The sequence below is a fragment of the Hyperoodon ampullatus genome (genome assembly GCF_949752795.1).
Source record: "Hyperoodon ampullatus genome assembly, chromosome: 8".
Lineage (NCBI taxonomy): Eukaryota > Metazoa > Chordata > Mammalia > Artiodactyla > Ziphiidae > Hyperoodon > Hyperoodon ampullatus.
In genome coordinates, this window is record NC_136921.1 from 483,313 (window position 1) to 509,661 (window position 26,349).

Here is a 26,349-nt window from a genome sequence, read left to right on the forward strand (position 1 = left end):
CCCCCACCTCCGCCGTCCGTGCCGCCAGCAGGAACTGCGGCGAGACCCCCGGCCCCACCAGCAGAGGCACAGCAGAAGGAATGGAAACCTTCCCACCCAACTCGACCTGAGGGATGACGAGGGGATGAGGGGGAGAGAGAATGGGAGACGGAGGGAAGAACTCACGTCGGCAACACCTGGGGCACCAGGATGCCCTCTGCTCGCTCGCTGGGCCGGCGGGGGGCGGGGCTCTGCAAGGAAGGCCCCCGGGAAGAAGGCTGTCACCTCCTGGGCTCCCAAACCCCTGTCTGTGCTCCTTGGTGGGACGAAAGCCACTGCGTGGGGCTGTGCCTGGGGCCCAGAACACAGGTTGAATGAAGGAGGCGGGTGCTGGCGTCCGTCCAGAAGGTGTCCAGCGGGCGCAAGGGGCAGAGGCACAAAGCTGAGGTTTGACGCTCCGGCCCCAAACCATCCGAAGCCTCGCTGACCGGGAAGAGGAGGAAGGCCCCGGGGATGCTGGAGCGACAGGCAGGCAGCAGCTCGGGGGCCCCGCGGCCTCACCTGCGGCTCTGGCGGCGCGTCTGTCCCGGCGCCACCTGCACGGCAACGCCTTTGGGCCTCACCGCCCCCACCCCTTGCTCCTCTCCTCCCAATGCGAGGAGGCCCGGGCCGTGGTTCCTCGGCCCCTTCTCCCGCCGCGATGGCCCTGGAGGCCGCGTCTTCGGAGCCTGGCTCAGGACATGCCCAACAGAAGCCATGTCCGTCACGAAACTTCAAACAGGACTTTAATTCCAAAGCGAACCTGGGCCTGGAGCCCAGGAGGAAGCGGGGCCGGGCAGGGCTGGCAGTGTGGCAGGAGAGCCCCTCGTGGGTGCCTGGCGCTTGGGTCTCCAGTGGCGCGGGCCTCTGTGTGGGCGGCGGGCGGGCGGGCGGACGGCGGGCGGGACGAGATGCGGCGGCCGAGCGCCCCTGCGGGGCCAGTGGGACCGTCCTCCGACTGCAAGGTCCTCAAAGGGACAAGATTTCAAAGTCTTCATCTTCTGAGTCAAAGAATCTTTCCAGTCGCTCTACGTCAGAAGAATCTAGAAGGAACATGACAAAACCTCACCAGGTGCCAGGCGTGGGTCAGTCTGGGGTGTGGGCCGAGGCACAAGGGCCCGTGTGAGCACACCCGCCCCACGAAGGAGCAGGTCCTGCCCAGCGCCTGACCGGCCAGGGTGGCCAGGGCGCGGAGGGAGGTCGGAGGATGCCCGGACTGCCCGGCTGAGGCGCCCTCCTCCCAGGCGGGGGATCTGAGTGGGAGGGAGAGGGGTTCCTGCCCTGTGAGCACAGGGACAGGGGCCTGGGTGGGTGAGGGCATGTGCGGCTGGGGGCAGACACGCCCCTCACCAGAGCCCAGAGGGAAGCAACGGGGGCCAGGAGGGCAAGGGTCCCATCCCAGGAGGGGTGTTTGCCCCCTGCACCAGCCGGGTCTGGTGGGGAATCTGTCCTGAGTCTGGCGCTGGTACCACGACCTCCGTGGTTCCCGTGAGGCGCGGGCTGCAGTCCTCCCCAGGGCGGTCCCTATGTGCTCAGAGCCCCGCGGCGGGTCCCCTTTTCCCCACGTGCCACGTGCTCGATGCGCTCTGGGGGAGGCGCCCCCAAGCCCAGAGCCACCGGGCAGTGGGGACAGAGCCACCTATGCCACATCAGCACAGGAAGCCTGGCCTGGTCCGGCTCAGGACCAGGGGCCACGGGAGGAGTGCGGGAGGGCCCGGGTGGGCTTGCAGGTGTGCTGCCCCACGCAGGTGGGAGGAGGGAGGGCGGCACCAGCAGCGTCCCTGGTCCCACTCACGAGGGGCTGCCGAGGGGCCACACAGCGTGAAAGGTCAAAGGCGACTGGGACGGGACCTGGGGAGGCGGAGGGCAGGGCAGAAGCATCACACAGGCAGCACCCCCAGCCTCAAGACAGGGGACGCCCCCGTCCCCACCTGAGACGGGGCCCTGGGGCATCCGGACTCACCTAAGGACAAGTTCAGGACGTCAGGACAGGCCAGGTGGGAAGGCTGCCGCTCCACCAGCTCAAACATTGGCAGGGCACCTCCAAGGAGGGACAGCTGTCAGCAGGACACACACAGCGTGTCAGGGGCCCCGCAGGCGGAGGGAGGCGCCGTGCACAGGCAGGAACCCCGCTACCCCTCATCACCCAGACACGGGACTGGAAATCCCAGTGAACCTCCAGCAGAGTCCGGCCCCGTGCTCTGATCACAGCAAGGACACACCTGGCGTCCAAGGACCAGGCAAGGTGCGCAAGACACTGTGCAGCCGAGCACCAGCGGAGCAGGGGAGGAAGGACCCCCAGACCCGCACAGGGGCGGGACCCCACCAACCTTTTTCACTTGCTGGCACCAGTCGTTAAAGTCGTCCTCGGTCCCACAGAAAAACCCCTGAAACCAAAGCCAGCAGTAAGCGGAGAGCGGCACACACATCCAACCCGCCGGCCCCTGTGTGTGTCCCGGACGTGGTGGCCGCTGCACACCCGGCCCCCTTCGCCTCTCCAGCCCCTACGCCCCTCTGCGGGCTGCGTCCACGGCTCCACCCTCGCCCTCTGCCTGGACTGACCGGGGAGCGAGCCGGTCACAACGACAAGTCAGGGCAAAGCAGAGAGCTCGCTCCTCCCCATGCCCCTGGGGCTGGGCCGCAGGCCTTAGTGGCCCACAGCACGTGGCACAATGGCATAAGCAGACCCCTCCGGAGGGGACACCAGACGTGCGGACCCCGTCCCCCTGGAGCTACCGTCTGCAGGGCTCCAGGGTTGGGATGAGCTACTGGGAACGCTCAACCTGCCACGTGGAGAAAAAGAAGCCGGGGAACCACACAGAGGCACTCAGGGCTCTGCTCAAGGCCCTGGTGCGAGGACACGCGGGATGGGGCCGGAAGACGGAGGCCTGTTTCACCGGAGCAGCCGTCCTCCGCGGCCCTGAGAGCTGGGATGCGCGCTCCCACCTGACCTGATGTTCACGAGCTCACGGCGGGTGGGGGTGGGGGGTGGGGCTCCTGTGACAGCGGAGCCCCCACGCGCCAGCCCGCCGCCACCGACCTCAGGGCGCAACCGAGACCCATGGGCAGTGCGTCTGGGGTCGTCCCTTCTCAGCACCGAGTGCCTCGTCGTGTCCACAACTCAGTTAATCACTCCCCTAGGGGTGTTATGATTCCTAGGTGTTTTTGGCCTCCTTCAAACATATCTTGAGAACAACCAACAATTCCAGCCGTGTAATCAGAAGAGAGCGAGCGAGGAGGTTCATTCCTAGGGACCGCCTTGCAGACTCAGCTACTCTAAAGAGTGAAGACAGACCAAGAAGCCCCACAGGGGTGCTGCAGGGCAGCGAGGAAAGCGGGGCCGTGGCAGCGACGCGGGGCACTCACTTGCGCACACGCCTGCCTGGGCCACACCTGAGGCTGCCAGCCCTTTGTACTCTTTCGAGTTCTAAGCCACGTGAACTTAATACTTATTCCAAAACGCTGAGATTAGAGAAACGGGGATGCTTTCCTTCTCATCCTAAAGCAGCAGCAGGACTGGGCACAAATGCCTTGGGACACCCGGGCACGAGCGCGCGCAGCTGGCGACAGCGGGACCAAGCGGGGGACACACCACGGCGATGGACGGGTCGAGCTCTGCGATGCTCATCCTGCTGGGTGGGTGCTGGCAGTGGAAGCTCTCATCCGGGATCGGGCAGTGCTCAGCGGCCTGCAGGGCTGGCTGCGTGGTGTGAGGGTCCAGGTAGATGAGTTCCTCACCTGGGCGGGCAGCAGGCAGGTCAGCAGGAGGCGGACAGAGCTGCCTCACCACAGCCACCAGCACCATGCGGCTGGACAGGAAAAGGGCACACGTCGCACCGGCCAGGTGGGGGCACGCTGCCTGTCAAGTTGGGGGGGGGGCTGCCCAAGAGACCACGCCCCTTCCTCCGACGTCACTGCAGACCCCACTCACCCACGTAGCCGATGAAGTAGCGGGCACTGTTGGGCTTCCCTCCAATCACGCCCAGGGACTGGGGCATCATGAAGCAGTGCTGCGGGACGGAAGACAGGCCAGGCCGCTGAGCGAGGGAGGGGCTCCCCGCTCCCCCTGCAGCGCCAGGCGAGGACAACCGCAGACGAAGACCAGACCCCCAGGGTGCGGGTTCTGGACGCTGAGGCTGCAGGTCCTCAGGAAAGCCCCGGGCAGCCAGAAGGGACAAGGGGAGGCTGGGGAGGCGCAGACAGGGTCGGCCCAGCCTGCATGCCGGGTGGACAGGAGTGGGGAGGGGCTGGCGCACTGCGGGGGCGGGGGGCGGAGGTGGAGATGGAGGCCAGCAGCACCATGTCAGCAAGAAGGGCAAGGTCCAGGGGAGGCGGCGGCAGGGACGAGTGAGCTGGTGGGGGCCGGGGGCCCGCAGGGCGGTCAGAGGGCGGGACTGGGCAAGACGGTGACAGCTGGGGCTTTCGGTAGGAGGCGGGGTCTCAGCCCCCCCCCGGCGGGCAGGGAGGACAGGCGGGAGGGCACGGGCCAGCACAGACCCACCTTCAGTGTCTCTGCATAGGCTGCATTGATGTCCGTGAGCCCCAGGCGCAGCGGGATGAGCAGCACCAGCGGTCTCCATGGTGACGGCCTGCTGCCGACCTCAGCCCCAGACGGGAACCCGTTACAGTGTCGCTCGGAATCCGCAGGAAACGCTGCGGCCCCGGCACGAGGCAGGCTGCTCCTGCACAACCTTCCTGAAAGAGGGAGACGTGCGTTTATGGGCTAAACGAAGTAGGCAGAAGTTCACCCGAGAGAAACAGGTACAGAATTTACACTGTTAACAGGAAACGAGTATAAAAAAGTCAAGTACTTGAAGTACACCTCAAACTTGGAAAATAAAGTGCAACACTAACCCTGCCACCCAGAGGAAAAAAAAAATTGCACGTTTTCTATGCGTTTAAATTTTTTATTGTGAAATAAAGCATACACACAAAATAATGCAAAAAAATATTTACATGCACCTTAGAAGCAATAATAAAACAAGCACCATGGAGCCACCAGCCTGGTGGACGCAGCACTGACCCAGGGCCCCTCTGGTCCCCCCTCAGCAAGGACAGCATCGAGCGATAACTTTTCTCCTTCCTTTTTCTTCTGTCTAAACGCACTGGGTAATCCTTCAATAATCGGATTAACTACAGGGTTTAGTGGTAGGAGAGAGCCACTCCAGTACCCCAAGCACACCAGGCACCCCGTCCGTGGTTCCTAAACACCCTTCCCCACTAAAAGGAACCAGGGGGAAAATGGCTGATTCCAGGGATGGGGCAGGGAAGGTACCAGGTGAACCCGAGTCTAGTTAATGCCAGAAAGAGAACGCTGAACAACACAAACGACAGGACTCTGTCAAAGAGGCAGCCAAGTTTGGGACAAGGAGTAAGTAATGACCATAAGGGACAACACCTGGAATTAAACACAGAATCCATGAAGCCACTGGCTCTAAAATCAGGTCTTCCAAACGTAAATAAGTCGAGGGCAGAGGGGAGAAAGGAGGGTTCTTCCCAAGAAGAGCGCCAGCAGATAAACTGGAAGGGGTGCACGCACTAGAGACCACCGTTTCAGACCCGACGCAGTAAATCCTCAGTGCGTGTGTAACGTACCCCCTCCAGATCACTCGCGATCTGCTAGGCACCAGGGGCGCATCCTAAGCAGGTGACCGAGGCAGCACTACTGACAGGGAGCAAGCCGTTTCCCGGGTTGCTCTGTCGTGGACACCGCCACCAGGCACACTCCTGGTCAACACGCCCGATCCAAACGTAAACAGGCCTGTGTCACAAAGCCTCCATAAACTCCAGAAGGCCCAGGCACATACATCTCCTCAATTGGGCTGCTCCTGAGGTGTGTCCTTAAACACACCTGTGGCCTAGTGAGTGACGCGCTCCTGAGTTCTCCCAGCCGCTCCAGCAAAGTAACGGAGCCAAGGAGACGGTCGTGGGAACCTCCAATCCACAGCCAGTCTGTCGGAAGCACAGGTGACCACCTGGACTTGCCACTGGGGTCTTAAGTTGGGGGTGGGGGGGCAGTCTTGTGGGTCTGATGCCAGCTCCAGGTGTGTAGACAGGGCCAGAACTGAACTGAACTGCAGGATGCCCATTCATCTTCACTTTTTATGATCTGGTCACCAGTATTAAAGGTACGTGTTTTCTCCTGAGTTCAGCACACATCAGATTCTGATATGTAGTCTGTAAACTTGACTCTCTTTGACCCAAAAGCTAAAACAGAAGTTTGACATTTTTAGGTAATAAGAGTTTGTCCTTTTTTCTATCTATTCTGCATTAGTTTATATAAATGTCCCATGGACATTTTTGAAAAGGTATGTTGCTACCAGAATCTACGATTTGACACGTTCCACTAAACTCTCTTACTGTATTATTCAGATCCTTGTAACTTTATTTTTATATATTCGATCTGCCATACAGTCTCTCTTAATTTACTGTAAGTTTTGCTTCGCTGATTCTGAGGCTCTTTTGTGATGAGAACATTTTCCTTGCTGACTAGATGGTCACCACTAGCGCGGCCCCTCTGGTGTCTCTGGAACAAAAGCAGAGAAGCAGGGCTGTCGTTGCTGAGCTCGGGGCTCACGGTGTCCTCACATGGCCTGTCCCATACAAATGCCCTGTTAGTAAGGGGTGGGTTTCTGGCTGCACCAGGTCCCCATTTGTAGTTTTCTAGCCCCACTAGCATTGTCAACGTGTCTAAATTCTCTGCTTTTCCGTCAGAAGACCTCATGAACCCAGGTACTCCTCAGAATTCTAAACACTTCCAGTAGCGCCTGGCGTGGCCAGAAGACGAGATGGCCAGGGCCAGTTTGAATCACCCTTCTTCGTGGCGCATCAGGGCACACACAGGGCCTTGCAGCTGAACCCAGCACACAGGCGTCAATTATTTGTAACGAAGACGCAGAAGCAGCGTGGGGCACCAAGTGGCCTTCCGCTCAGCCTGGCTGGCACCGCCCTCGAGGGCCCGCGGGCCAGGCAGGGGAGCGAGCTGCCCCGGCCCCGTCCGCCACGACCCCGGGCTCTGGCTCACTTACTGATGTCCTCCATCACCACCGTGTTGTCCATCGCTACGTGAACGGCCAGGGCGCTCCACGTGTCGAAGACGGCGAGCTTCCTACCAGAGAGGGCAGAACACACTGATGAGCCTTCACAGCTCGAAGACCTGTGGCCTCTGCCGGCCGCTTCTTCTCGCCCGGGCCCCACGCTTGCCACACCCAGCCGCCACCGTGCAGGGCAGGGCCTGTGCAGGAGCCTGCCGGGGTGCCACTTCCCGATCAGGCTGGACACGGGCAAGAACCAGAATGTGAGCCCAGGTCTCGGATGCTGCCCGAGGCAGGCCCAGCTCCGTCTTATCCCCCAGGCCCCCTGAGCCAACGGCCGGCTTGAGTTCTCACAGAGAACCTGCGGGTGACAGAGAGCCGAGTAGGGAGTCACCGTGCTGGGTGGGCCACTGTGGCCGAGGAATTACGGTTCTGAAAGAGGAGCAGACTCCGCGACCGAAGGCACGACGGGAGGGCCTCTGAGCTCACCTCGGGGGCTGTGCAGGGGCTCCCCCAGGTGAGAGCGCACCTGGGGACACGGGTGGAGGGCGGAGGCCCCTGGTCTCCTGGTGGGAAGGCCAGAGCAGACGCCACCTGCAGGGCTCCACCGGCTACCTCCCTCCCTTCCCTCCTGGGCTCACCGAGGGCCAGGTGGGCCCCCGTGCTGAGAAACACGGACACACAGGAAACCAAGTCCCAGGAGAGGCTGGCGCTCCAAGGGGAGCTAAATGCCTGGGGAAAGCACAGAGTAGGGGCAGAGGAGAGGGCGCTCCTCTGACGCAGGCGCAGGGAGGCCTGGGTGGGAGAGGCCTCGGCGCAGAGGCCCGGGGAGCAACGCGGCAGGCCTTGGGGGGTGGCGCTCCAGGCGAAGGGCACAGCACTGCAGGGGGAGGACAGGGCCGGCACGCTGGCCTGTGCCTGCTGCCCTTCTGGGAGCAGCGGGAAACCCCAGGACAGCTGAGAGAAGAGGAACAGATGGCCACCGTCTGTTTCTTGAGGATGACTCTGCTGCAGTTTGGAGGGAGATGCCAGGATGGCAGAGAGAAAAGGCGGAGAGAGGGGGGGCTGGGGGCAGGGGCGGGGGGGCAGGGAGCACTGCTCAGAGCTTGGGCACACGCGGGTGGGGTGTGCTGAAGGGAAGAGGGGTCTGGCGTGACCCCAGCTTTTGGCCTGAGCCCCTGGAAGGGTGGTACTGTGTTCCTGTAGGAGCAGTGGGCTGCGCTAGAAGAGGGCGGGGCCAGCTCTGGGTCTGGGCTACTAGGTCAACGTGCCCCTCGGGCATCCCGAGGGGCACTGCCGAATAGGGTCTGGATGTGAGTCTGGAGTTGGGACAAATCAGGAACTGCGCGTGCGCAAACAGGAGCTGAAAAGCCGCGACCAAAGGCGCGAGACAAGCCCGCAGGGCTCAGCAGTGCCGGTGACCAGATGGACAGAGGAGGACGGCTGAGCAGCCCAGGTTTCCAAGGAGCGCGGCAAGCACCCACACCAGGAGCTGCCTGCAGACAGCTGAGTAAGTCGGGGCTGAAACTCAGCCTTGGGACATGATGACGGAACTGACTGTGACCTCGACCAGGCTGCTTCAGGGCAGCGGGGCTGGGCCAGGACGCTAAAGGGCAGTGGGGGCTGGAAATCCCAGGGGCTGGGCAAGGAGACACAGAGACAGTGGGCTTGGGGATCAGCTGGAAGCTGGACAGGAAGCGGAGCAAGTGTCCTGGACCCCAGGAACGGACCACAGCAGCAGGCAAGGAGGAGCGGGCTGGGCCCGGGGGCAAAGGGAGGCGCCCACGGGGACTCCTGCGGGGTGGGAGCAGGCAGCAGAGGCACGAGGCGGATGCGCGGGGAGCCATGGCTGAAGACAGCAGTCTCAAGGGAGGGGGATGGGCGGGAGCAGAGGCGGAGGCCCAAGGCGGCCACAGGCTGCCCGCCTGAACGCCGTCACCCCACGACCACTTCCCACTTCCCAGGCCACCAGACACCACGGCACAGGAAGGGACGCGACACACAAGGAGCGAAGGCCCGATGCAGTGGCTGCATCTGGATGAAGGCATTCAGCCTCACTAGAAACGGAAATCCCAATTCACGAGACCACCGGCACGGTCACCTCTGAGGACCCTCCTGAGGGTCCTGAAAAGAGGACGAGACCCCTTATTTCCTTCAGTAGCAAAGACTCAGGCAAGGCTGAGCACCCCAGGTACCCGTGCCGCCCCGGAGGGAGGGCAGGAGCGCGCTCAGCACCTACTTGAGGACCTGGGCGACGGTGTTGGGCCCGTACCACTGGCCGATGGACTTGCCCTCGCCGACTCCCATTTGTGCTGCAGGAAACAGAGCCGGTCAGCGGCACACGTGCCCCGCCACCCCCACACCCCTCCCTGTGCCTCACAGAGGCCGATCCCAGCACGTGTGGCATGAGGCGTGCGTCACAGGAAGCCTGCCTTGGGCACGAGCTCCTGACTGGCACCAGGACACTTCCTCCCAAAGGGACAGACTCCTCCTCAAGGTGCTCCCTCCCCACCGAGAAGCAGGACTGGGGACATGGCTCAGGTGAGCAAGTTCAGGGCTCTACCCGCACCTCCGTCTACAGGTGGAAACACGACGCTCAGAAGCTGGATTAAGACAAAGGAGCGCCCGGACTCCTGGCCGGAGCCCGGGAGGACCAGCCTCCAAGGCCACCAAGTTGGTGTCCAGAGACGGGGCGCCTCACAGCACTTCACCACGGGCCCAGGGCCGTCCCCACCCCGCTGGCCTGCGCCTCACAGCACGGCAGAGCTCTCGGGGACCCGACACCGCAGCGTCCCAAGGCACGGGCCCGGCGCACTGCGACCCCCCACCTATCTGGTGGATGGAGTAGCAGCTGTCCTTCCTGTCCAGGAACGCGTGCAGGACGCCGAAGTAGCTGTCCGGCTGCCTCGTCCGCCGTGTCCACCTCCAGTCTACGGGAGACACAGACGGAAGTTCAGTTTCACCAAAATACAGGCAAGAAGCCTTCATTTTGCTAAGGCACTCAAGGCACTCATGGTATCCAAACCTCCTGTGAACCTTTCTAAATTTAAGAACTGAGTTCTGCGGGATTTCAAATACACAGATGCCAACACATCAAGACAAATCCATACAGAAAGGAGAGAGTGGCTCAGTAGTTTAAAAATAATTTCTACAAGACAAACGTTTATCAGCATTTCTTTAAAGCCCCTTTCTCTAATCAACGAGAACCACCAGGTCGTCACTGAAGGAAACCCCAAATCCTAAAGCGTTTTGTGGTGATCCACTCCCGCCGACCTGGCCCCACCACCCTCCTCGCTTCCTGCGGACGTGGCCGCCCCAGGCTGACTCACCTCGGCCCAGGTGCCGGCACACCAGGGCTTGGGCAAAGATCATCTGTCCACACCGCAGCATGCAGCCCCAGCCCGTGTCCGAGGTGGGGCCGGTGCCCCCTGCCGTGGAGGACAGAGAGAGAGAGGCACTCACCGTCAGACCGAGGCCAGGAGCCCACGCACGGGTCACCTCCGCGTCAGGCGACACACGCCATGTGAACCTGCTCACGCCAAGGCTGCGTTTGCTGGGAAGTGAAACGTTCTAACAACCCCCTCAAGATGGGCCAAGACGTGAACAAGTCACAGAGAGAAAAGAATGTCTGGAAACATGGAAAGATGCTCAGCCTCGTGAGTAATGCAGAAAACGCCGTCCACCGGCCAGGGCACAGGGAGACTCTGACGCTGGGCACCGCAGTACCAGGTGTGCGTGAGACAGGCCCTAAGATGACAGGAAACAGGGCTGAGACCATGCAGGCCGCCGTGGGGGGGCTGCATCCTTTGCCCACCCCTCCAGCAGCCCCTCTCGCACACACGCGCAGGGGACAAGGCCCGCCTCCGGGGCAGCGGCGGGATTGGGGGAGGCAGAGGCAGGAGTGCAGAAACAGCCCCAGCCACCCACCCACGCCCCACATGGCCGGCTCCACGCGGCCAAGGCCGACACAGGCCACACGGCCGGGAGAGCCACCACGCTCCACCCGATGGCTTTTCCAAACACAGGGCTGCCCTCCAGCCCGTCCTGCCCCTGTGGGTTCAGACACCTATGGGTTCAGGACGCTGTACGTCTGGTGTCTGTCCTCCTGACCGCACAGTGCGCCTCACAGGCCAGGCGACCCCGCCCCTGAGTCCAGGGCCAAGTAGGGGTGAAAGGAGAATTTGCTGGATGAACCAACACTTCCCAAGCATGTCTGACAAGCCCTGTCATTAGACACCCTGGTGACAATGGCCACATCCCCTACCTTCCAGTGATCCCGGACGTCAAGCTCTGGGGGACGGATGGAAGCACATCGAGAAGTGGGACCAATCAAGACAGGCCACCAAGGCAGGGCCATCTCCTGGTCCCAAACCTCCGGCCTGGGGTTCTCCGACTGGCCAAGGCCAGGCGCGGAGCCAGCCCCATCTGTCCACCTCCAGGGGTACCGCGCGGAGAATCACTTCAATGGAACGTGCTTTCGTCTTATGTGAAACACGTCACATCCGCCTTCAGCTCCCACCACAACTAGGTATGGGAGATACTAGAAAAGGCAACGGGTACGGAGCAAGGGTGTCCCAACATCCTGGACCAACAGCAAGAAGCACGCTGTGCAGCTATGACCCAGGACACCACCAGACGCACAGGCCAACGAGCCCTCCGGGAGCAGCAGGCTGCAGCGCCACCGTGACATGCCACACCGCTTCCCGCCACGTTCTGCTCTACGTTTCAAATGCCAGTCGTGACCCATTATCCAGATTTTAGGCTCCAGTAATAGAGTGTGGCTTACAGTCAGAAAATCACTGCCTCAGTAGAATCAGGGGCCCTGGGTTTGGAATCCAGCTCTGCCACTACCAGGAGCAAGACCTCAGCCGGTTTATTTAACTAGGGTTGCCTCAGGATGACATCAAGTGACAAGTATTCGACACACTGAAGTCAAACCTAGAAACCTAAGTTTTCCTCTTGAATCACATGCACTTCATCCCACGCTGTAACAGACAGTACTCACCAATGGCTGGGAAGTTCTTCCTGTATGTAAACCAAAGTCTCGATGCCACATCGGCCAAGATCTCGTCCTTTTCTAGAGAGCGTTAGAGAGAAGAAACATGCACACACAGCCGTAAGTTTCTAGGGCACATGTTACAGAGAGATAGCAGATAACTATCATCACCAAACAGTTCTTTCTGCAGACTGAGCACGCAGAGCACAGCAGGCTCCGGCAGGGCTGGTACCTGTGAAGATGCTGTACTTTCTACCCAGGATCCAAAGAGGCTCCGAGGTTTCGGGGAAATCTTCAAACTCAGCAAATCGGAGAGTGTCGTAGGTCAGAGTAGCTATGGAAAGCAAAGACACACTCTGATGACAGTTCTATGATTTCATAAAAGAATATCAGAGATAATTTATAGCATCTCCGTACAAAGAGCCCACGTGGAATTCTGCATCTCAGTGCACCAGCCACACCACTACACTGAGAAATCAAACACTCGCGACCCGGCAGCGGCCCTGCACCCACTTCCTGAGCCTCTCAAATTCAAGACAGAGTCATTGTCTGGCAGACCCAAGGGTGAGAGACCAGCTGGGGGCCAGGCCCAGGGCACAGAAAGGAGGGGGAAAAAAGGTACCTGGTTTAAGCCCTTAACTGGTTTAGATTTAACTCTAAAAAGACAAAAACACAAGAGCCCAAACCTTTATCTCTGTACATAAGGGCGGCCCCAGACGGCACAGAAGGTCGACCAAGCTCTCCTGGCCGTCCCAGGGCTCCCAGGCCATCCCGACTTCTGGGTTAGGAGCCGTAATGCAGTGAGCGGCAGAGCGCTACTCCTGGGAGGGACACTGACCTCCCGAGACTAGTGCAAAGCCCTCCAAGGCCCCGGTGCCGCAAGGCCTGGAACCTGGGGGGCGCACCCCGACTTCCTAAGGAGGTGCCGTGCGTGCAGCAGCGTCCACCTGCTGTGTCTCCACGACCTGAGTGCCTCCTCTGTGAGCACCCCCTTCTGTGTGGCTTCCACAAAGAAGCTCGAGAGGCCGCGTCCCTCCTGCCCCAGAGCTCCAGCGGAGGACACCCTCCCTCTGCACACGGCCCCGGAGGCGACAGAGCTCAGCCACTGCCCGCGAGGTGAGGGGCACGCGGTGTGTCCCGGGTCCCCCATCTCCCCCAGCTGCTGCCTCACCAGCTCCACAGTGCTCTCTTACCCTTCACCTGCAACCCCACTCAACTCTTTGGAAAATCAAAGATATTAAATGCGTTTCCCCCACACCTGAGTTTATTCTTCAACAGCCCTACCTTTTGATAAAAATGACATATGCTATTTATTAAAAAAAAAAAACCCCGAAGACTACAAGATGTAAAAAATCACCCTCAGCTTCGTGCCCAGCACTGACTCTCCTTCCAGAAGCCTGTATGTGTAGATCCATAAATGAAGCCATGCCGCACCTGTGGTTTCTTCTTCATCCTCTTCCACGTGGTGGTCACAGCGCCCCACCCAGATGTCTCAGGGCCTCACAGTGTCCCGCTGCACGCACATCCCTGCCAGCCCACATCCCACAACCTCCCAGCTCCGGCCTTCACAGGCTAGAGGTTCCCGAGCAGGCACTTGGCCTCTCGCTGTGGAAAGCCCCTCACCCATAAAACGGCACATATAACAGGATGCCCTTGCAGCGCAGCGCTGAGCGTCCCTGAAACCCTTCCCATGAGGGGCTCACGAGGAGGCTGGCAGACAAAAGGCTCCAAGGTCAGCTGGTGTCACTAACATCAAGGACGAAGACAAGCAATTCTACTACATCCAAAAGGATTAACTGGATGCACAGCAAATTCACAGTCACAGGGCTGGGAAAGCAGCGCTCACTAAACGCACAAATCCGCATCAACAGAAGGCCCTGTGTTCACTGCTTCAAGAATGCTCAAACTGGGACTTCCCTGGTATCCAGTGGTTAAGAATATGCCTTCCAATACAGGGAACGCGGGTTTGATCCCTGGTAGGGGTACTAAGATGCCATATGCTGCGGGGCAACTAAGCCTGCGCACCGCAACTACTGAGCCCGTGCACTGCAATGAAAGATTCCCCATACTGCAACTAAGACCCGACGCAGCCAAAAATAATTAATTAATTATTTTAAAAAGGGATCCTCCCCCTTGCAAAAAAAAAAAAAAAATAGAATTCTCGAACGTTGGGAACCCAGACCCAGCTCTGCCTTTTTTCTTTTCACCTGAAATCCTACAGGGTCAGAGGAGTCCTGTGTTTCCAGAGCAAGCTCTGCTGCCCAGAGGGCTGGGTGCAAGGCAGGGGCCCTGCTCTGATGTGTCTGCTTGTCCACGCTTCTCCAGATGATGTCAGCCAGGCCGCTTTGGGATCGGGGTAAATAATTTAATGTCCAAGTTTCTCTCCCCCTTTTTTACATAAGATTACTTGTTTCTGCAGGTGATTATAAAAACCGAGTTGAGATGAGTTAAAGTTCTACCTTTTCAAGGAGCTGAAAAGATCACGTGTCCCTGCTGCCCCTCGAAAGCCACCCCACATCTTCAGAAAGCACGGCCTTCTCTGACCTCGAGGCTTAAACGATACGTACACTCAAAACCCACAAAGATTACTCCAAGGAAAAAGCACGCAAACAAGACCTGATTTCAACTGACAGCACTGTGGGGCTGTAACTCTCACCCTGCTGGACGGAGACCCCAGGAGACTGCAGCCTTGAACTGAAGGCAGACATGCCTTCTAAATGCTGGAGGCTCTGAGCGACAGAGGGACGCGGCACACATCAAAGGACCGTTGAGACACTCCTGAGACACCTAGCTTCCCACAGTGAGAAAACTACCACCACGAGGGAGACAAGCAAATAAGGAAGAGAAGGAAACAAGGCTCGTTCTGAAAGCCAGGTGACGACAGCCGGCCGCCCTGCAGTGGAGGGGTTTTTTCATCTCCAGAGACACCACATGCAAAGCAGGCACATTTCTCAGGGTAACGAGCCAACTTTATAGGCAACAAAGCCAACTTCAGAGGGAAGGTAGTAACAGGTGTCCTACCTATTCAGCTAGAACACATCACTGAGCTTCCTGCTGTAACTAACAAAATGACGGGCTGTGCAGTCTCAGCCTTAGAGTCTTCACTGCGTGAGGCACCTGAAGGGAAAAAATGGGCAGGTGGCAGCCACAGGGCCCGGCAGCTCAGGTGCAGCCGGGAGGTGACAGTGCAGGTGGTTCCCGAGTCCCCTGGGCCCACACCTCCCTGCTCCTCCTGATGGCAGGACCACCCGAGTCCTGCCCCCTGTTAGGTGCGGGTCACACCTGCCTCTTGAACCAGCCGTGGACACCCCGCAGGCCCCGCTCCCCCTCTACGGGCCACACGGGGCACCGGGCGGAGTGTCCGGCCAGCGCGCCCTGAACTTGACCGCGTGCGGGGCCAGAAGTCCGTCGCTCCCCCCTTGGGAACCCTCTGCTCCCGTTTCCTCGCTGGCAAAGCAGGAGTGGTGCTGCTTTCCTCGAGGCTCACGGGAGGAAGAAACACGTCAACACGCACGAAGAGCTCCGACCCTCACTGGGTGGCGACGGGCAGCGCACGCGGGGCATCACTGAAGCGGGTAGGAGACCTCGTCTCCACAGCCCGCGACCACAGGGAGGTGCAACACCCGGGACGACGTCAACCGCCTGAGTGACTTTACCAGACCTGGACCCGGTAACGGAGCCCGCTCGCAAGGGCAGGGCCGCCGGCCACTTCCCGGGCTGCTTCACTGTCCTCAGGCTTCCACGCCGGAAACCAGCACAGAGAAAGACCTGCAGCGGCTTCAACCAGAGCAGCGAACGGAGGGCTTCCCATTCCCGGGCCGCTGTCAGAAAGTCCCCGCGGGCCTGCGCAGAGGACGGGACCGACCCTCCCTCCTGACATCCACCCGCGAGGCCATGGGCCGGGGCACCTGGACCGGACCCCTAGCTCCCTGACCTTCGGCTCAGCCTCTGTAACGGAGAAAGGAAAGACTTTTCCAAATTCCATTCACCTCCGGTGTTCAACTTTCTAATTTGTATTAAGATTTGATTTTGGAGACAGAGAACCCACACGCTAGCTGTATGACACCCGACTCAAATCTCTAAGCCTCAGTTTCCTCACCCATGAAATGGGGAGAAGCTGCCAGCTCTGCCCAGTGCGGTGAGAACACAGGACGGGTTCCAGCACCGTGGGCAACCCCACGGTGCACCACGGCTCTGAGCACCTCCTGTGCCTCTTCCTCGTGTGATCTCAGACCTCATCACTTACAAGATGAAACTAAATTCCCCCTTCCCTGAACCAAACAACACTTTTGTTTTATCACCGATATTAATTTAGCCATAAATACGTATTCATGTTTGTGCAGAACAGAAAACATTATAGAACACCAGTCCAGAAAAGACTCCAACAGAAAAACGAATACTTTTCCATTTTAAAACTAAAGTTCGCAATCACTAAGCTTCACAGAGACCGAGCAACATGAGGAGCCCACCCTCGAAGGTTCCTTCATCGACTCTGTTCTCAGACTGACCAGCTCCACTGGCGATTGAGGCCAGCAGCCTCCGCACTCCGCCCAGAGGGCTACCTCGTCTCACACCGCAGCCCTGTGATAACCTCAGCCCCTTCACATCCGACATCATTTCATTTGAAGTTCACGCACCTCCTGAGTTAAAAGGAGCACAACTTCCCAAAGAATGCCAGTCTCCAGATGCCCAGGTAATGATTTTAATTTTTTTATCTTTTTTTTAACTTAATTATTTTTTGTTATTAATTAATTAATTTTGGGCTGCGTTGGGTCTTTGTTGCTGCGCACAGACTTTCTCTAGTTGCGGCGAGCTGGGGCTACTCTTCGTTGCAGTACGCAGGCTTCTCATTGCAGTGGCTTCTCTTGTTGCAGAGCACGGGCTCTAGGCGCGCAGGCTCAGTAGTTGTGGCTTGCGGGCTCTAGAGCGAAGGCTCAGTAGTTGTGGCACACGGGCTTAGTTGCTCCGCAGCATGTGGGATCTTCCCGGACCAGGGCTTGAACCCGTGTCCCCTGCACTGGCAGGCGGATTCTTAACCACTGCGCCACCAGGGAAGTCCCATGATTTTAATTTGAAATAAGATGACACACATTAGAAGCATGACAGGCATCATCCACCTTGAGAAAGAAGCCTTTTAGAAACACTTTTCCCACCTGGTCACCTGGGTCCCAAACGCCTGATTTTCCACCTCTTTCTCCCTAGGGTGTCCCTGATCACACCCAGAAGAGGAAGCGGAAAGCCTTTTAACAGAATGGCAATTCCATTTTTAAAATGTTTCAATTTAATGTTATTAATATGATAGAAAATAGCAAACTGTGCTCAATAAATGTAACCAGATGACTTAGTCGCAATTACATAACTCAACCAGGGGGAAACACAAAAATTATGCACCATTACTTTTCTTTTAGAGTTAAATGTAATGTACCACATTTCAAAGACATTTCCTCAAAACGCTTATGTTTCTGAGAGATTATACTCCGTAAATACATATATTATATATGCTTTATAAATAAAATGAAAAGAAGGAATCTTCCTTTCCTTCAGAAAATGCTTATGCTTAAGATAACAGGTTTGCAAATAGTTTTTTCAAATCCCTAATAGTTTATATGCAGACGCTGGTGGTTCAGTCCCGAATGAAAAAAGGAAGGAAGGGAAGAAAAGCTGGAACTGCAGCGGCACGAGAATACTGCACACGCTGCTTTGGTGACCACGCTGGACAGAGCGTCCACAGCGAGCTCCGCTGCCCTGCGGTGAGCTGCCCTCCTCATCAGCCACGCTTGACACCAACACACTGGATTTCCGTTACACACAGGCTCTGCAGCCCAGGAACGTCTACAGGACAGGGATGTGTGCGTTAACACCAATTTAAGTTCTGCTTCTTCGATGGCCAGCCACATACCAGACACAACGTAAAGCACCAGAGATGAAGCACAAGACACTGGCTCTGTCCTCAAGGAACGGACAGCGTGTTGATTTAAGTGCCAACAGGAGCAGTTCTTTTTGGGCTGCATTGGGTCTTTGTTGCTGCGCGCGGGCTTTCTCTAGTTGCAGTGAGCAGGGGTTGATCTTTGTTGCGGTGCAAAGGCTTCTCACTGCGGTCACTTCTCTTGTTGCGGAGCTCGGGCTCTAGGCGTGCGGGCTCAGTAGTTGTGGCTCGTGGGCTCTAGAGTACAGGCTCAGTAGTTGTGGCGCACAGGCTTCGTTGCTCCGCAGCATGTGGGATCTTCCCGGACCAGGGCTCAAACCCGTGTCCCCTGCATTGGCAGGAGGATTCCCAACCACTGCACCACCGGGGAAGCCCCTCGAGCGTGTCTGAACGGACAGTGCTTGGGGCCTGCTGCCGCCGTCAGACCTCTACGCAGCAGCCCCAGGGCCCCATCCCCAGCTCTGTCTCTCCTCCCACACTCAGACCCTCAGTGACCTCGTCCAAAGTGGCCCCCGCACACTTCTACCTCCGGCCCCGCCCTCCTCCCTCAGCTCCAGGCCTGCAGACCCAAGGCTCTCTGGACGTCACAACATGGACATCTAGCAGGTACCTCATGGTCACCATGTACAAGACCAAACTCCTAACAGCTCCCCACCAAGCGGGATCTCCCGACATCTCCCCACCTGAGTTTCTCAGCTCAAGCCATAACCTCACCATCTCCAACCCCTTCCTCTCCACCCCGCCCTCGCCACGTCCCACTGGTACAGTCCCACTGTCTCAACCTGCAGAGGCAGCCAGAGGTCAACACCCTCTCCCCATGCTGATCCAGGCCTCCAAGGGTTCGTGCACGGCATACTGCAACAGCCTCCTAACTGGTCTCCTGGCCTCGCCGTTGCCCGTCTGCAGGAGAGCAGCCCGAGCAAGTCGCGTTACTCCTCCTCTCAGAAGTCTCCAAAGCATCCCCCGCCAGCTCGGACGCCCTCACCACGAGCCAACAAGGCCTCACCTGGGCCGCATCACTGCTCCGCCTTCAGCTCTCTTACCCCCACCCACTGTACCCTGGCCTCACTGGCCACTGGCTGCTCCCGGAGCAGGACGCCTGCCCTCCCCCCACACTGCTTCTGAGTCCTGGTCAAAAGTTACCTCTGTGGTGAGACCTTTCCGGGCCATCCTGGCGACTCCAAACCCCTCTTGCTTGACCCACGTCATCCGCCCACGAGCCACACCGTGGGTGTCATGTCTAGCATGTCAGCCAGCACACGGTTTTTATCTATTTCGTTCACTTCTCTAGCCCCAGGGTCTAGAACAATGCCAGACACAAACCCACACTCAGTAATAAGTATAGTTATTGAATGGATGACTATAAAAACAACCAGGAACTGCATAACATCTGGCAAGGAAGGCAGAATCTGTAAGGACCCCAGGCATCAGGGGAGGCTGGACCATTAATCATCCTAAAAGGTGGTACAGCATCACATTAGAAAGAAAACTCTCCACAACACCCTACAAATGTCATATACGTTTTTATTAGCATCCAGAGAGGCCTTCAAACGCAAACACCTTTTCTGCTTTGAAGCAGTGATCAGTGTCCCATGAGGGTATTACCATGCGGCTAATCAACTTTAACATGATGGTTTTCACGTTTAACATAAAACGACCATCACAAAACTGTGCCTTCCACCCTAACCAAGTCTCACAAGTGAATGCTCTTAGGCACCCAAGCAGTCATAACCTAAAAGAAAGTAGACGACTAAATAATTCTATTCCTTCCCCGACCCCGGGCCTAGTACTTTCTCTGTTTTGAACAACTTCACAATACTTCTGGTTAACATCATGTTTCAGGAGTCATGGCTACCATTCTGTCCTACTACCTAGCACACTTAAGTGACAAGATGCCCCAAGTCACTGAAATATTGGCCATACAGGTCTGTATTACAGTTTCCAAACTTAGAGTTCACTAAATTTACATTGCAGCTACCATGAAAAAAAAAATGAAGCAAAAACAATGCCATCCAGAATGACAGGTGGAATTAAACCAGAAGAAAGTTTTTACAGATGTGGGAATCCTTGAACACAAATCACTCCCTGTAAGTTATAAAAGATCTAAAACTGCTGTGGGATGAAAAAGAGGGCCTTTCAAGGTGTAAGAATGCTTTCAAGGATACGGGACAAAGATCCAAAATAGCGTGCCAGCAAAAATTAAACAATTCTCCCCCCTGGAGCAGAAACATGATGAAACAGAGCAAAACAGCACATCCACAGATGTACACATATGTACGTATACGCACACACCCTCCCACCCCAGCCCCCACACACTTTGTATTAGGGAGTTAAGTCATGATGAGATGGATTCAGTCTGTCTTTTCAGTCACGGAAAACGCTTAGATCATCTACTGGTTACTGAATTTGAAAAGAAAAAATGCGTATGGTTTGAGTGGTGGAGTATGTTGCTCGCCTCCACCCCCGTAACTTTATAAGAATTAAAGTTTCCCCTTCGTAACTCCTAGCGAACGGACAAAAGCTTCCCCACCGCAGTGTCATGGACCGGCTCCGCCCGGCCTCCAGCACCGCTCGGCGTCCCCACCCGCCGTCCCGGACGCCGCGCTGCCCCGATCGTCTGAGCCGGCCGCGGGCCCGGGGGACCGGCCGCCGGGGCGCTGCGGGCGGCCCGGAAAAGCGCGAGACACGCAAACGGGGCTGTCAGACGCGCGCCGGCCTCCCGCGGACGCCGCCCGCGCCCCGCTCCGCCCCAGGGCCCCGCTCCGCCCCGCGTCCAGGCCGCGCCGGCGAAGCCCCGGACCAGGCCCCGGCGCCAAGCAGCCCGGCGAGCGCCGCCCCGGTCCCCCCGCGCCCCGCCGGCCCTCACCTGCGTCCATCTTCCCTCCAGAGCCGCCGACTGAGCGCGGCGTCGCTCCGACGGTTCCGCAGAGAGACGCGACGGGCCGCCGCCGTGGCCAATCCGGGCCGCCGCCGTGGCCAATCCGGGCCGAACGGGCACGGGCGCGGGCGGGGCCGGAAGTACGCGACGGAAGTGCGCCGCCGCCATCTTGGCGTACGGCGGACCCAGTGCAGAGGCCAGGGCCCGCGCGCTCGGCTCCACTGCGGCCTGCGTCGTGCTTCCGGGGATTCCAGCAGCGACCCACCGGGGCAGCGGAAGCAGGCGCGAGCGGGCAGCAGGGCACCGGGGAGGGCGCGTGAGCCCGTCGTGCGCTCAGGCCTGCCGGCGCGGCCATCTTGCCGTACGGATGCCCCCCACGCGTCATGTCGCCTCAGGGCGCTGCCGGCCCGGGGCGCCCCCGCCCACCCTAGACGCCGCGAGCCGTGGGCTGCGCCCCGCCAGGTGCCGGGTATCCAGGGCGCGCCGAGGGCCGGGCCTGGCGGCCGGGCGGCGGGCGGCCGGGCGCCGCCATCTTGCCGTACGGCGGGAGCCGCGGGGCTGGCTCCCACGTCCCGCAGCCGTGTCGCCGCGCGCCCTCCCCTCGGGGCGGTCCCGCCCGGGGCTCGGCGCGGCGAGACGAGGGCCGGAGCCTGGCGGCGGCGCGGCGGCCCGAGGCCCGAGATGGTGATCTGCTGCGCGGCCGCGAACTGCTCCAACCGGCAGGGCAAGGGGGAAAAGCGCGCCGTCTCCTTCCACAGGTAACCGGGCCCCGCCCGCCGCCGCCGGCCCGCCGCCCGCGCGGTCCGCGGGCCACGCCCCCGCCCGGCCCGGCCCGGCTCGGCCCGGCCCGGCCCCGCGGGGAGACTGAGGCCGCGCGGCCCGGTCGGACGCGGGGTCGCTCAGGGCGCGGGCCCCGGGCCGGTCCCGCGAGTGAGTCAGCGCGGCGCTGTGTGACCTTGGCCCGGCCGGCGTCTCTGGGCCGGGCGCCTCGGGCCACCGCGGCCGGCGGCTTCCATCCGCGGCCACCCGACCCCCGCGACCCTCGGCCGCCGGTGCGCGCCCCATGCCCACTGGGAGGCCGCCAGGCGCCAACGCCGCGGCCTCGGCAGCCTCTCCACCACCCCGTGGCCACCCTGCGCCCCATGGGTTCGGGTTGGCGCCGCCAGTCTCCAGAAACGGTGTGTTCTGGAAACACGCTTCCTTCTGTCGGTTGTCGTCTTGCGTTTGCTGTGACTTTCGGCTTTTTTCGTCGCGGGGGAGCCCATCTTGATCTCTGCGATCAGGGATGTGGCCGAGCAAATGCGCCTCGTGGATTAACACGCGCTCCAGACGCTGTGTCCTAGAAGGGGCCTCGCGGTCGGCCTCGGGGAAGGTAGCCCTGCCGCGCAGAGGTGAGTCCTGGGAGGTCCCTGACAGCATCCAGCTTGGGGCCGGCCCAGCCCGCTCCTCGCCGGGGCTTAGCTGCGAGTCGTGGAGGGCTCTGTTCCGTGGGCGCCCATGGAAACCGGCCCGAGGCAGGGCAGGGGCTGGCCTTCTCTCTGGCCTGGCCTGCTTCGTGAAGGCTCTGGAATTCAGCCTCTTACAGCGAGTCCTTTTCTACGACCTCCACGCTGGAGGTACCAGAACAGTGAGCAGAAGGAACTCCACCTTAGAAACCTCCTCCCGGATACTTTTCTGTTTTCCTTTTGATGTTGCAGGATGGTGTTCAAGTTTTGAAAACCTGGAGGACGTTTGTTCTGTAGTCTTACTGAAAGTTCATGGTGGTTTGCGCTGTCTTAAGTCGTTACAACCTATCAGGATAGTAACAGCAGGTTGTTTCAGCGGTCAGCCAGCATGCTTACTTGAGTTTCCTTCAGAGAGCCCTTAGTTTTGTTACTGTATTTGAAAACGGAGGCAAAGCATTGCAGAGGAGGCTGCTCTTGGCATTCATAATGGCCAAGGACGTGGGAACTGGGGGGTGGGGGGGAGCTTCGGGTAATGGGCTCCCAAAGCAGTGAGGAAATTTAGAGGGTCATGCTGCTTGGAGCTTCATGAGGAGTTGGTGTCCCCGCGGTCCTGGTCCCCAGCAGCATCAGGTGGGTTAGGTGACCTCAGGTGCAGCAGAACAGCCCTCTGGAATGGCCGCCCCACTCCCACCCTCGTATGTGTAGTTTCGCCAGAGTTTTCTAAGTAGACATCTTGCCTGAATGAGAAAAAAATGATCATTAAGTGTCTTTTTCAGTATTTGCCAGGGACTGGTTGCTTTTCAAAAGGAGCCGCAGAGCCGCGGCTGTTGAGTCTTGCCTGCTCTGCGAGCTGGTCTCATATCCTCAGCTCCTCGAGCCGCAGCTGGGGCACGTGGGGGTGTCTGGGACATTCTCCTGGCCTCTTGCTCCCATCTCTGCTGTCTGACGCTTGGCCTGACTTCTAAATGGGGGAGGGGCAACCATCTTCCTTTGAGCACCCCAAGTCCTGCATCCCAGGCACACCAGGAGGGTTGGCCAGCTATGAGCTTCTAGGAACTATTTCCAGGGCTTCCTGAAGCCTTTCCCGCTGTCGTGATGCCATCTGGTGCTGTCTCTCCAAGGATTCTGTATCCCTGCAGGGCATTTACCACAGCCTGGGAGGAGGTAGTCACCTTCGCTCTTTATCCATCCAGCTTCTTAAGGGCAGGCAGCGCGTCTTTCGTCTTTCTATTTCAGTAATAAGTTGCAAGTAGAAGGTATTCCTTAGAGCTTTGTTAAGTTTTTAAATGGGTAAAGTCAACACAGGTTTGGGTGTTTGCAAATACACTTGTTCTGCTTTTATAGTTGATAGTAGTAGGGGGAGACATTTAACTATTTTTTTCTAATTTGTCATTTGTCCTGCAGATTCCCCCTGAAGGATTCAAAACGTCTGATCCAGTGGTTGAAGGCTGTTCAGAGGGATAACTGGACGCCCACTAAGTATTCTTTCCTCTGTAGTGAACATTTCACCAAAGATAGCTTCTCCAAGAGACTGGAGGATCAGCACCGCCTGCTGAAGCCCACGGCCGTGCCGTCCATCTTCCACCTGGCTGAGAAGAAAAGGGGGGCCGGAGGCCATGGCCGCCCCCGGACAAAGGACGCCAGGAAGGCCTCGGGGGGTCTGAGGGCACATGCAAGTGACATTGCCGACGGGAAGGCAGCTGCAGGGTCGTCGTCGTCGTCCTCGAGTGAAAGCCTGATGGCCAAGCCCGAGTCCCACAAGCTGAAGCGGGGCGCGTCACAGGGCAGAACCGCAGCCAGGGCCACCCGGGAGGCCGCCAGTCTGCAGCGGGCCCGACAGCCTCCGGAAGGACACACAGATGACGGTCCAGCCTCCGCCACCGTGTCCGGCGGCCGGGGAGAAGCCAACGCTTGTGCTGTGGATGCGGGCGACGAGAACGCCATCTCCCCGGATGGGGGCCTGGTGGACAGGAGCGGCATTTCCGTGGATGACTTTACCCCCCCGGGGTCCGGGGCCTGCAAGTTCATCGGCTCGCTTCATTCCTACAGTTTCTCCTCCAAGCACGCCCGCGAGAGGCCGGCCGTCCCCCGGGAGCCCGTGGACCGCAAGAGGCCGAAGAGAGATGCCGAGCCCGGCTGCAGCGGGAGCAGCCCGGGGCCCGACAAGGGGCCGGCGCAGAGCCCTCCACGCGCGCCGCCCACGGCGAGCTCATCGCTCACGGCCACTCCGCAGAAGCCCGCGCAGGGCCCCTCGGCGCCTCCGACCGATGTGACCCCGAAACCGGCGGCCGAGGCCGTGCAGAGCGAGCACAGCGACGCCAGCCCCATGTCCATCAACGAGGTCATCCTGTCGGCGTCGGGGGCCTGCAAGCTCATCGACTCGCTGCACTCCTACTGCTTCTCCTCCCGCCAGAGCAAGAGCCAGGTGTGCTGCCTGCAGGAGCAGGTGGAGAAGAAGAACGGCGAGCTGAGGGCCCTGCGCCAGAGGGTCAGCCGCTCGGACAGCCAGGTGCGCGAGCTGCGGGAGAAGCTGGACCGGCTGCGGCGGCTGAGCCTCCCCCACCTGAGCAGCCTGCTGGCCCCCGGCCGCGGTCAGTACCCGGGCCTGGCGCCCGTGCGGCTGGGGTTCGCGAGCACAGGGCCTGTGCCGTGCAGTGCCTCCCGAGAGGGGAGCCAGGCTGGCGAGCTCGCCTGGCCGGCTGGGCTCCAGGGTACCCGGGAGGTGGCTGTAACTGGGAGCTTTAGCCGGTGAGGAAGGAGGGGTGGGAGACCCAGAACCACGGTGGTGGGGCCCGGACGGCTGGTCCTCCGCCCCACCGGGGTGCCTTCCTGCTGCAGGCCTCACGCAGACAGAAATTGCTAACGAGTTAGGGTCGAAACATAAGCTTAGACACGGCGAGCCATTAGAAAGATCGTAGGAGACTCTTAAAATCACGAGGTGGTTCTTTCCAGTTGGGTTGTGATGAATATCCTGACGTTAAAGCATTTTGAACGTTAATAATAAGCTTTTTTAAATTTTAAGCACCTATTCGAGTAGGGTATGTTCTCTCGTACGAACACTGCAGAAGTGCGTCGGCTAAGAAGCGGTGAAAAGTGCCCTTTCCCACTCACCTCCCCACGTTCATTCCTGGTTGCCGTTAAGATTTAGTGTGTAATCTTAGACTTTGTTTAATGCTTTATGAAAAATATATTTATGTATTTGGCTGCGTCGGGTCTTAGTTGCGGCACATGGGATCTTTGGTTGTGGCATGCGGGCTTCTTAGTTGCAGCATGCCAACTTTTAGTTGCGGCATGCCTGCAGGATCTAGTTCCCTGACCAGGGATCGAACCCAAGCCCCCTGCATTGGGAGCGCGGAGTCTTAGCCACTGGACCACCAGGGAAGTCCAGTTTTTTTTATGCTTTCACTGACATGTCTTTGTGTCTATTATACAAATAGGTTGGATGTATATTTTGTACATTACTGCTTATGTTTCTGCTTTTCTCCTAGTTTACTATTTATTTCTTGTAGAATCAGTTTTGAGGTTAGTATCTTTTGCCTGTTATGTGTATAAAGGTGGAAACCATTTTCCTACCACGTCGTGCATTTAGTCTGAATCAGCGTTTGTCTTCCAGGTTGTAATTGCCACTGCAGGTGAGAAAAGGCTCCAGTGTGTGACAGGCTGTTCAGGGCCTCCTGGACCCCCAGGTCAACAACCATCAGCACAACCAAAAACAAAAGCAAAACCCAAAGCCATCCTGATGTACTGGTCAGAGTTACACACTACATTCTCCTGTTATTTTAAAGTGGTTTTTGTAGTTTCTCGTACCTGGTATTACTTCTTGGTACCTTTTTCTCCTCCTCTTGGTCAGACGCCCCAAAGTTTGTCTCTATTGCAGATCTTTCCAAACAGCCTGCATTGATCAGGTCTCCGTTGTTGCTTCTGCTTCCTTCTTCCTGACTTCTTTTTGCTTTCTTGGGTTTTATAGCTGTTCTGGCTCCTGGAGGGAAGTGCATAGCGTCTTTGGGGACAGTTTATGTTTCCCAGCACCTGCAGTTGAGGCTGGACCCCTC

At 58.7% G+C, this 26,349-nt stretch overlaps 2 protein-coding genes across 2 annotated transcripts in view; one reads left to right on the forward strand and one right to left on the reverse strand.

Annotated features, from left to right (window-relative positions):
• Nucleotides 1–742: 742 nt before the first annotated feature.
• ATG4B (autophagy related 4B cysteine peptidase) lies at nt 743–21,020 on the reverse strand (the record flags this gene model as incomplete). The annotated part of the gene is given in 14 exon segments (XM_079709937.1): nt 743–1,061; nt 1,982–2,075; nt 2,349–2,405; nt 3,611–3,756; nt 3,950–4,028; nt 4,520–4,713; nt 7,047–7,126; nt 9,292–9,364; nt 9,881–9,982; nt 10,382–10,480; nt 12,058–12,129; nt 12,281–12,382; nt 20,841–20,877; nt 20,880–21,020. Coding segments are annotated over 14 exon segments (1,350 nt in total). The 3' UTR covers nt 743–987.
• Nucleotides 21,021–21,497: 477 nt separating this feature from the next.
• The window catches only part of THAP4 (THAP domain containing 4), a 42,408-nt gene continuing 37,556 nt past the window's right edge, over nt 21,498–26,349 (forward strand). The window contains exons 1-2 of the mRNA XM_079709639.1: nt 21,498–21,610; nt 23,702–24,888. Coding sequence (XP_079565765.1) covers nt 21,534–21,610; nt 23,702–24,888 — 1,264 coding nt within the window. The 5' untranslated portion in view covers nt 21,498–21,533. The remainder of the gene's footprint in view (nt 21,611–23,701; nt 24,889–26,349) is intronic.